Here is a 12,188-nt window from a genome sequence, read left to right on the forward strand (position 1 = left end):
TAAGCGGTATTACGCAATGTCCTGCAATAAAGTTTCTGCTGCTTATGGCCCACTCATATCTGCCAGAAGGGACAACTCTTGAAAAAGGTTTTCTGTGTGCTCTGTGTGCGACGTAGTATGAGCATTCATGCCTTGACATCTATACATCTGTAGAACCAGCTTTCTGAGTAGAGTAAATATCACTCTACTACATATAATACGCGAAATTCTGAAACATGGGCAATAGATACTTGTAGGACAACATATGGCTTACAAATGTTGAAAAACCGGCTGCCAAGGTTATTGAATACGCTACAGAAACAAAATATAGAGCCTGACAAAATTACTTTTGCGGACCTTCGAAAATACTTTAGTGCGTAGAAGAAAACAAAAAGGGAAAAAAGAATAGTATAGTTAGTGTATAATTTTGCTGCACTTTTACTGCGAAGTTATCTGCGCTTTCTGCGGTCATTTTGTGTGCGCTGGTCTCTGGTGGCGTTCTTGTATGGATAAACAGTGTCTTGAAAGCTGAATGTTTGCACTTCATAATTGTATAACTTCAAATTGTATTGTATTAATTGTATTGCAAATGTAATTCTATGAATTGTATAACTTCAAATTGTATAACATAATTTGTATAACGATGTCTGAATATGGAATGAGTTTTATCTTTTTGTATGTATGGATTTTAGTGAGTGCTGATCATAACTCACATATATTTTATAATTTGATGGTTGCTACGTGAAGTTGCCAGTGCGGGGGCCTGCGGCCTTGTCAAGCTGCAATGCGACAGCGTTTTCTGTAGGCCTCCGGCATCGTGTATCTCGGATGCAAATAAAGTTATTATTATTATTATTATTAATATTATTACTTGCTATACCTGATCATGCTTATTTGTGCAGTGCTGTTGAACAATACATATTGATGCAATGAATATTTACATGCTCAAATTAGCACGAAAGATGGTTGTTTTACAATTCTGCCATTTGCTTTCTATTGGTGTTAGATTTTGCATAAGCATGCCCCCCTATGCAAGAGTATTTTGAAGTTTAAGGGTTCAATAAAAGGTGATGAACTAAACCCAAGTGCAAGAGCTCTTTTTTTACCTATGACTCCCATCGAAATGCAACTTCCATGGCTGGCAAATCAACCCCTCACCTTGTGTTAGCAGCAGAATGCTATAGCCACAGTGGCAGGTGAATAAAGTGAGGAACAATATTTTTGTCTATAGATTTTTTTTCTTGCCTGTATGTAAGTAAAACTTGGAATAAGTGTGTCATTGCAAAAAAGCCCAGTTTGTGGTCCTTTATTGAATGAACCACATATTGTGTATAGTCGAAATGCAGAAATTTGTTCTAAAATCCTCGGGTGATATATGTTATTGCAAGTAGCATGGTATTTCATTACTTATAAAGATAGTAATCGCAGCGGATATCGTTATATGGGTTTACACACTAATATATGTGATCACAAACTTATTAGGAACTTACTAGAAACATGTACGGCGTGCATGTTTCTGCACACTTGATCAGCTGTGAACGTGCAAGAACTGCTTGTACTGGCTGACTTCACTGCACAGTTTTGATTTACTTTTCTTCAGCGTGTCGTTTTATACTGTTTTATCCCCACAAGAACAGGCCGTTTGCCTGGTTTTCTCATTGTTGCACGAGTTCTACATGATTGTGCAGGAGGGTACGTTGTCACTGTGCCACTATAGCAAGCAATTTACTTAATCTACTAGCTCTAGAGTTAATTACCTTTCAAAACAAGTGTTAATACAGATGCAGTAAGGATACAAAGTCCGCAACATAGTCAATGTTTATTGGTTTCTGTGCAAGAAAAAAAATTCTCCAGAGAAGAGAACTTAACGTGCATGTAATATTTTATTCAAGCCATGGATTTAATGCTATCGTGCTATCGTAGCAAATTCATTACGATAGCCTACACTTCTGCTCTGTCAAATTTATTAAGAGGTAAGATAAACTTTCAAGATGCATCGGGTAATTCACGCTTGAAAACCGACAAGAAAAGGCAACTGAACGGTACCGCGTTCAGCGCAACGTTGAAACTTCGGGTACTTTGCTGTCTTGTCATTTGCCCTTGCCGAGTTTGAAATAATTCAAGCTGCTCCGTAAGTGCGATTTTAGCATGCTACTCAACAAAAGAAAATTGTGACGACCTCGTCGTCTGCTGGGGATCGAACACCTCCTAGCACTGACAACTCGCAAAGGCGTACGAAGCAAACGTGAAAATGTACTTTAGTTCCTGCGTAACGTGTCAACAACCGTACGTAAATGGGAGAATCGAATATGCGGTACAAGTTTTTTATTCTCCCTTCGCGTACGTACGGAATTCGACGATCCACGTCTCCGCGCATTGCACTTGTGGTGCGAGACGCCATTTTCCAAAACAAACCGGCGAAATAGCTCCGTTGACAGCTCTCCGCGCAATTTCGACGGAAAATCGCAGCGATCGGTACGACGGTGCGAATGTGCGACCAACCAGTTGGTCGCAGCCACAAATCGGGAAGTCGGCTCTGCGACTGCGATTTTCATCGCAAACGACGGAAATCGCATCATGTGAAACAGGCTTAAGGCGGCGCGACGAAGGTGAGCATCAACATGGCGCCGGCGCAGACCCTATCCTTAAGAGGAAACTTTAGTTCGGGTGCTCCTATCTAAATACATGTAAAAGTGGAATTCGTTTTTCTCGGCAACCACTGCACGAAATTTGACGGGGTTTGCTGCATTTAAAAGAAAAACTTAAAATCTAGTGACTGTTGGTTTCGAATTTTCTATTTAGGTTGTCATGTTTTAATAAAAAATTAGCAAAAATCTCAAATTTTCAGAAAACGAGACTATGAAGTTTACAACTCCGTAACCCAGCAAGCAAAAATGATATCAAAATTCTGTGAATTCTATCTGATAGCACATCTAAAGCGGACAAAATTGATATGTTATACATAAACCTCAAAAAATGTGTCAATGTGTTATTACAACTTTTGCAAAACCCTCATAAATAACGTAACAAATTCACGTAAGATGTAAAATGACATATCAAATTTGTCCGCTTTGAATGGTCTAATGGATGCCGTTTACAGAATCGCGATATCTGTTTTTTGATGCAGAGCTATTAGTTAGTAAACTTCGCGCTTCTATTTCCTTCAAACTTCTGAATTTTTGAAAATCTTTTTAACAAAATTCAAGCCCTAAATCGAAATTCCGCTTCCAACAGTCACTAGAATTTAACTTTCTCTCTCAAATGCAACAAATTTCATTAAAATCGGTCCAGGGGTTATCTCAGAAAAAGTTTTTGCGTTTTTACATGTAATTGAATAGGCCGCGTCGGAGTTGGGCCCGAGCTAAAGCTTCCTCTTAAGAGGAAGCTTTAGCTAGGCCCAAACTCCGACACCGCCTATTCGAATACATGTAAAACGCAGAAATGCATTTCTGAGATATCCCCTCGGCCAACTTTAATAAAATTTGCGGCATTTGAGAGAACAGGCTAAATTCTAGTGACTGTTGCAAGCGGAATTTCGATTTATGACGTAAATTTTTCTACGAGGATTTTTACATAATCGTGTGTTAAAAGATGGAAGTCCGATGTATACAAATTTGTCCGTCCGCATCAAGAACAGATATCGCTGTTCTTTAAATCATCCATCAGAACATCTAAAATGGACAATTGTGGTGTATCAACCTATGACTTACGTGAATTTCTTGCAATGTTTATGAAAGTTTTGCAAAAGTACTACTAACATTTGGGTGGTGTACTTGAGAATCATGTATAATACATCAAATTTTTTCGCTTTAGACGTGCTATTAGATGCGGTTTACCTAATTGCGATCTGGTTTTTCAAGTTGTAAACTTGATATTTGAGCGTTGTCACATGATAGATGAGCGGCGGCGTAAACATGAGCGGCCGGAGTGGTGCAGCCATTTGGTGGGGCAGAGGTCAACCACACAAAGAGATAACATTGCAGTAACCATGCAAGTATATTCTACTTCGCTGCTGGAGAAAAAGATTTGCAGCGGCATTATCGTGGACGCGATTACGCCACTGTCGAAAAATAACGCCAGCCGCGAAGAAGACACTTGGCATCGAGGTGTCGCCAGCAAAATGGCCATTCACGTTTACGCTTCCGCTCATTCGACAGACCGACCGCGCTTGCCGGAATGCCGGACGAACTATATCTATGTAATAGCTTTCTTCGATTACTGTTCTTGGAGGCGGTATCCTGCCTCCAAGAACCTGCCTAAGTGAGAGAGCAACTCTGGAGTACTGGCGACGGTCCTCCTCCTCTCCCGCCATACGATCTCACCTGCTGGTGTGGAGCAGGACACCTGGTGCCTCTTGTTAAAGACCTTGATTATGTAGTTCCGCACGTCTCTAATGTTGCTGAAGAGGTCCTTGAGTGATTCGCATGAGTTCTTCAACACCTTCTCGTAGACGCACTTGCTGTAATCTTCGATGAGTCTGCAATGCGAGCGAGAAAACAACAACCACGCGATTTTAGTCGCAGTGACTCGCACAGAAGTTGGCTTGCGTGCACATTGCAGTGTCACGTATCCTCTTCGTTCGGTGAATACCACATTTATTAGAGTCTGACGCGACAACTGAGTGCGACAACCGAAACTGCAGTACGGACAAGCCGTCGTCGTCGGCACTCAAGACTGCGGTAGTCCTAACCAATGCACACGTTTGGCTGCAACTTTAGGAGCTGGGGCATTGTTTGCGGCCGCTTTTAAGGCTAAATATGATGCGGTAATAGGCAACCAGTTTTAGAAGGCGCTATGCCAAATGTCACGGACGGTACCGAAGATGAGATGCTATCCTCCAGCCACGGCATCCACATTTGTGGACGCGAGTTCTTTTTGCGAGTAATCTGCACCGTAGCCGCAAGGAAAGAAAATAAGTGGAAACTGAGCTTCGGGTCCATGGATCCCCCTGCTTACGCAGTGTTACTCCGGATCATTTTAGACTGCACAGGACCGAGACCCCCATGATCACATTTCTAAAGGCTCTACCCCGTTTGACGGTGTGTCCGCCGTGCGGTGTACCCTCTGAAATGGTTAAGCAGTAGTTTTGCGTTCTTCGTTATAATGAATTGGTACATATGGCCAATTTTTTCAACGAAACAATGTGACATTACTGACTGGACATTAAACAGAAATGTATTTTCTGTGTAATTACGAGGACTTACTTATACATGCTAGATTTACTTTGTTCCAATAAAGCCTACGACACCTTTAGATAATGTTCTGTGAACTTCACACGTCTGTTGACAGCGCATCGTAATTCGTGGCTGAAGGAGATAGGACGTCGTGAAGTTGAAGAAAATCTGATGTTCTAAGGCCACCGACACCAAGTATGACTGATGCCTGTTCCACACCGTTGCTTGAATACAATGCACATTTGTTCAAGGTGAGAACGGGCTGTCATTACTTTATCTCGTACAATGAACATCTATTGTGTGAACAATCGGGACCATTGTATTTTTTGCTACTGGCCGTAATACGGGTACTTACTTGCAGCTGTGTTGCTTGGTCAGGAGATACGACCGGCCAAACTCGTTGTGCGCCTGGTAATACGTCAGGCTACAAGAGAAGTAGTCCTTGAGCAGGATGAATCTGTCACAATAGCCTACGAAAGAAGAAGATAACGAACTCACAATTATTTAAGAAAGTTGAGGTAATTGGTGATAAACGCTAGATGTCTAGTGATTAATGTTCCTGTCACACGCGCACCCACGAACTACTTTGAACTCCGTCGTCTTTATCTGAAAGTAGATGCGCTCGGTGTGACACGATCTCACTTCCGCTAAGTTTAACGGAGCTTTTGGCGAAGGAAATTCGGCGATGACCATTACGACTGGATGGAGTACTCTGGTTTTCATATAGCTACAGATACTAATAAAATCGCGCTAAGAAAATCTTTATAACTAGTTCACTCATAAATTTTAGCAACAGTACTTTTTTGCGTAATACACCGTGTAACGCAAGTTTTTGATCTGTTTTTAAGGACATCATCGCCTGTACCCTGTACACCAATGCTTCACCATGCCGCATGGGGAAATGTCGTTCCACCATTTCGTTTGTTTATCCATGCGCTTCGTGTGGCGCACATCACTCTGACACAAGCCTAGCTCACCGCGAACGCACACATACAGCCAATTTCACAACACGAACACAACTCGTAGTTAATCGCGCACAGGTTGAACAACATGCACCCACGCTACAGAGAACTAGAACTACAATAAACTAGACCTAGTGCACTGCGCCCACACACCAAAACAAGAGAGCAATGTGGTTAACACACATCGCACTTTCTCGCTATGATATTATTAAATTGCGTACTACACGTAAGAAAACTAAGGATAGGATGCTTTAGGGGCAATTACACATGTGAAAATTTGCCCGCCGAGATAAGCGCAGCAGCGCCGTTTGTGTCCCATGCGGCTACCAGCGAAATCTCGTACTGCGCCGTGTGACACGGCCGGAACTCCCTTGTCGTAAATCTCCATTAGGGATTTTCATGCTCAACGGAGTTCGCTGGTGCCCGTGTAAGGGAGTATAAGAAAGAAGAGGGAACTTATTAGAGGAAAGGCAAGGATGTCGGCATCAGATATTATGCTCTAACCTGCTAGCCTCCAGAGGAGGAAAAGGAAAGGGGACAAAAATGTCGCAGTTTCATCCGAAAGGCGAAGGACCGATTTCTATAGCAAATTAGTAGATAGCTAAACGAAGCAAGGATAGTACTTTTATCAGCCGTATAATTTTGAAAACATTCGCTTACGAACGAAATTAACAAGCATGGTGTCACGCCTGCGTAAGCCAACATGAACACATCTCACTCGATGAGCGCGCACACTCGCTGTCAAAACACTGGCGTGAGAAAGCGCGGCGTCAGCAGCGATCAAACTGACCTTCGTTGTGCCTCTATTTCATCGGGAACTAAGTCGCGAGAAAGCAGCAGACACGAAGCTATCAGCACTCGGGCAGATCTGTTCCCATCGCAAATCGCTTTCCAGATAGGGCACCCGCGGCCGCGGCGTACGCAGCGGCCGCCAGAGTAGACCACCCCCTCTCCCCCTTCCCCCGGTGTCGTGCGCGCGACAGAAGACCGCGCGCTTCCTCTCCGCTTTTCTCCCTTGCGCGCGTGAGATTGAGCCACCGTCGTCGGCTCACCCTCGAACACTTTCACTCGCACATACGGCATACGGCTACGATGTCATCGCAGCTGGACTTTATACGGAACATCATAGTGACGCCGACGCTGGAAATGCGCCTGGAGTGTCCGTATAATTGCTATCGCAATAAAAAAGAGTGGTGAAAGATGGTGAGGACGGCAAGGGGAGGCGATGCGTATATACCGTAACCATGCAACACAGTTGTTTCCCTTAAGTCACGAGTATAGTCTGATTTTGAATAGTTGATAACAGCTCTTATAAGCATAACGATTATAGGCATAATGATTAATGTATGTTAAATAGTAAGGGTGTGCGAATATTCGAATGTTTCGAGCGACGACCAGCATATTGCCACATTCGATTCTGTTTTCGAAGCTAACAGTGACTATTGGTAGGCATGAATCATTTTCGAATAGGTTTTGGTCAGCTGTACACGACAAAGCGTAAAATTGTAGCCAAAGTGCAATAAATCTCATCCTGGTGGCCATAGTCGACACGAAAACCAAGACATTGCGTTATGAAGCACGCTACGCTACCCAGAGGGCCCGACGTTTCCGGCTAAGCCGCTATTCTACACCCTGACCAATGAGCACCACAAATAAGAATCCTAATTCCCCATTTGTGCTTTTATTAAAACAATAAGCACTTTCGCCCTTACTGACAGCGATTGCAAGGTTTCGCGTCGCGCCTAAATTCTTCGGACGTTGTTCTAAGAATACGCTGGTCCTACTATACGCGGATGGCACATTGGCTGGCGCACCAAAATTTCTGGCACCATGAAAAGATCTAACGTGCCCTGTAGGGCATATAATTGCATCGCACAGGTGCCACTACCATTTCGTTCATATGACTTCTGTCATGGGGCTGCCGAATTCTTACAAAAAAAATAAAGATGTTACCATCACCACCTTTACGCTGCCCGTAAAGCACGGCGCCAGTGAGATTACATCACTTTGAGATTGTGGGCCCTAGCACTGTCTTGCACTTTTTAATAGTCTAAGAGAAACGGCATGCACTGTGAATTAATTGTGTCATAAAGTTTGTTTGCGCGCTGCAATTGTGAAAAATTCGGAGTAATAATCTAGTCAGGAAGATGACACCTGGTTTGAGCAGGTATGACGGTTGACTGGTATATGATCTACCGAGCATATGCGGCACAGGTGAACAATGAGCATACATATACATGAATCTGTGTGGAACATCACGGCTACGGTGGCGGTGGCGCCGACGGTAAAGTTTCGCCTGCAGTGTCCATAAATTGCTATCGCAATAGAAGTTTCCATAAAGTGCAATGTAATGCCAGAGACTTGCTAACGTTGTTAAATTACCAGAATGTGGGATGGCCGTTTTATATGAGTGGTGAAAAGGACTGTTTACTCGCCGAAAAATGTTCCACGAGTTTTCGCTATTATTCGCTTGGACTCGCTTCTGGCACTATACCGTTCGCGTTGAATCCAGTCTGGAAAATTACTATTCGCACATTTCCATAAAATACACTCAGTATGTCGCGCATGCAGTTGCCACTGATACATGACGCGTGAAGAAAATGACACAACGAATTGCAAGCTGTGAGACTTCTCCCTGATCAGATGAGCTGTGCAAGATGATCATAAACACTGACTTTTTATGTATCTCCACTTATAATCTCTAAGTCCTGTCCACTTGTGCAGCTAGACGCCTCTCGAAATCCTATCAACCATCTAGCCAGTCTTCCAGCTTTGGCGCAGTTCTCCCGACAATAAGATGACACTGGACTTCAAGGCTAACTTTTAAAAGTTTGAGTGTTGTCCACGGCCCATGGTTTTCACTTCTTGAAAGCTGTTTTTGTAGAACGTTCGCTGCTGATTGCTTTTGTGAGTTGGAAACGGAGATTTATGAGCGCCATCTTATTGCTTGGCCATACACGCCACCTAAATACAATACAGGTCCTACGCATCATTCAAATGCAAAGTCCATAAGAACTTGACGTCAGCGTGACGTCACGAATTTCGTGGTCGTCCCGCACAGGAGAGCCCTCATATACCGTATCGGCCTGTATGTTGCGCCATTTGTAATATAACCTTGCACATGTCCCGGTCGCTCGATCTATTCTCTATTGAATTACGCAATTAAGCAACAAACCGTACCTAAATATCCTCAGTGCAACAAATATGTGCCTTCGATCCCACAATATCACTCTACGCCTCCTTTCCCAACTAGGCTCGTCCTCTCGGTCGGCTTCTTCACGAGTAAGGTGGATCTGGGCCACGGTCATGGAGATAGTATACTTGGTTCATCAGCGAGATGGCGTGATGAACAGCCGGGCCGATATCGGAGACCGCGTAATCCGATGGTCGCGGGGATCATGCGAGCCGCGCGGTGATGATTTACGCGTCTTGCTATTTGTGCTACCGATGTGCGCCGCGCTTCCTAAAATCTTCGCTTCACATAGATTACAAAACTTACGTTGTATCTGAATAATAAAGCGAATGGCTTTGTTTGGCTCTTGCGGATGCTTCCGTGGTTGGTCAATGGTCAGACTCTCGTTCGTTCCATCGTTGGTTGAATGGTTGGTTTCATGGTTGCTTCATTCGAGTGTTGGTTCATTAGTTTGATCGTTGGTACGCTTGCTCGTCCGTTCCTTCCTTCGTTCGATCGCTGGTTAGTTAGCTTTTTGTTTGTTCGGTCGTTCGATCATTGGTTGGTTCGTTCATACTACACGCTTACACTTACGATGATTGTCGACTGTTTCTTCAGAATTTCTTAAGTACCATATTCAATAACCGCCTGACGAAAGGTTCGTTCATACACATTTAGAAATGTTCGTTGGATCTGCGCACTTGTTCGTTGAGGCGGTGCAACTTACCGGTGATGTTGCGACCTTTGCAGCTCTCCATGTAGCCCTGAGTCAGTACTGACGAGAAGGAGTCCAACCGCGCTGTGAGGTCGGTGTCCGTTCGGCACTCTATGAGGCCCGCGACGCACTTCTTAAACTCTGCGAGTAACCTGTACAGAAGCACATCGCAACGCTCATGTGAGTGGGCACTCCCAAGTCCACGGGACCTCGGGCACCTCAGACGCAGTGACATCAGCCTCAAGTTGGGTCAGAAACTTTCCAGCATATCTTCGCTATTATCTTAAACGTAAAATAAAATTAAGCTGAGGAGCAAGCTACGCTCCTGAAATGCGACAAAAGGCATTCTTATCGGTGTAAGGAGGCAAGGAACATAACGCTACTTGAAAGAGCGTAGGTTAGGGCGTGTTGGTATTCCATAACTGAGGTGTTTTAGCGCACGAAAAGGGACGAAAGACAGTGGCAAGACGCGGACACAGCTCTAACTTCCAACAATTGTTTTATTCCACGAAGCGGTACACATACATATAGGTAACACACACCACCGTACGCATGCACATATGTACTGATTTTCAATCAAATGAGACAGCAACGAGATATGTGTAATGAAAAGTTAAGATGATATCAAAGATGAAAGAACGACCATTTGCGTAGCCAAAAAAATTTTTTTGTAATTGCATGATTAAAATGTCATCTCGATCAGACCACCCCCTGCGTCTCGTTTAAAAAATCGAATTCTTTTTTTGAAAGATCCATTGTAGGTGCGCTAACACAAGCGCTCCTTAAACTAGCCATCTTCGCCGCTTCAATAATCTCACGTGTTGTTTGCGCTGTGCTTCTTCCTATCACCGTGCACTCTTTATAAATGGGACTGCACCCATGCTTTCTGCAGTGAAAAGCCAGATGCCCCAATCCTCCAGTTCGCACATTATTTGCGTGTTCACGCAACCTGTCAGTTACGCACCTTCCTGTTTGGCCGATGTATTTTTTGCCACACGACAAGGGCAGTTCATACACGATATTGTTCTCACAATGAACGTAGCATTCTTTGTGACTTGTCCGGCAACTGCGCTTCTCAGAACCACGGTAGCTGGCCTTGCACAAGTTGGACAGCTTGATTGGCGCTGAAAAGATGACGCTTATATTTGCGTTATTGCCAATCTTCTTCAGTCTGTGCGAGATATCGTGGATGTACGATATGATTGCGCGTTTCTGCTTCACTCTCGCATTTTCCGGTGAAGTAAACTGTCATCCTGTCGCCCGCGTTTTGCGGTCTTAAGGAGACCTTCGGCCACAGCTGTGATGATATGCTGCGCGAAACGGGCCTGTTTCATTTTTGGCTATGCATGGTCGTTCTTTCATCTTTGATATCATCTTAACTTTCCATTACACATGTCTCGTTGCTGTCTCATTAGATTGAAAATCAGTACATATGCGCATGCGTACGGTGGTGTGTGTTACCTATATATATTTGTACCGCTTCGTGGAATAAAACAATTGTTGAAAGTTAGCGCTGTGTCCGTGTCTTGCCTCTGTCTTTCGTCCCTTTTCGTGCGCTAAAGAACCTCAATAACGCTACTGACGCCGAAGCCTCGAGATTAACGATCTAGTTAGGCGAGGCGCCATGATTATTGACGCAGTCTCGTCGGGCGTGCTTAATTTTTATTGGTGAAGATTGAGAACACTTACCTTTAGATAAGCGTGAGGAGCATAACCTTAGCACATAGTTACAACGATTAAAGGACAGCAGTTGTCCGGAAGGCATGATGCCGGCAATCAGCGAAAGAATGCACACAGAAATTGTAAGTCCGTTACGTTAAAAAAGAAGAAATCACTGATTGCAGTAAAGTAACCGTTGCACCGTATTCACACAACGCTTCGCACCGCGTAAAAAGATGGGCGACATGCACGCGGTGTTACTGCTTTGTTCTCCGCGCCACACAGGGTTAAAGGGACACTAAAGCGAAACAATAAATAAGTTTAGACTAATGAAGCATTCTTTGAGAACCCTGCAGGCAGTCATTTCAAAAAGTAGTTTGATTATTAGATGGGAAAATGAAGGTCCAAGTATCAGTATTTGAATTTCGCGCCGAAACCCCAGCGCCGGTACGTCAGCGTGACGTCAGGGATTCCAAAGTGTGTTCTTGCATTTGGGCCGCGTTGGCTCAATAAAGGTTTTCGAAACT

General features: G+C 43.9%; 1 protein-coding gene across 2 annotated transcripts in view; it reads right to left on the reverse strand.

The window, feature by feature from the left end:
• The window catches only part of LOC126518330 (uncharacterized), a 156,352-nt gene that overhangs the window by 51,500 nt on the left and 92,664 nt on the right, over window positions 1-12,188 (reverse strand). For both annotated transcript variants that reach the window (XM_055064121.2, XM_050168177.3), the window contains exons 6-8: window positions 10,015-10,154; window positions 5,509-5,623; window positions 4,302-4,456 (exon numbers count right to left, since the gene is read on the reverse strand). In XM_055064121.2, the coding sequence (XP_054920096.2) occupies window positions 4,302-4,456; window positions 5,509-5,623; window positions 10,015-10,154 (410 nt within the window). The remainder of the gene's footprint in view (window positions 1-4,301; window positions 4,457-5,508; window positions 5,624-10,014; window positions 10,155-12,188) is intronic.

This window comes from Dermacentor andersoni, chromosome 11 (assembly GCF_023375885.2).
Source record: "Dermacentor andersoni chromosome 11, qqDerAnde1_hic_scaffold, whole genome shotgun sequence".
In the NCBI taxonomy this organism is placed as follows: Eukaryota; Metazoa; Arthropoda; class Arachnida; order Ixodida; family Ixodidae; genus Dermacentor; species Dermacentor andersoni.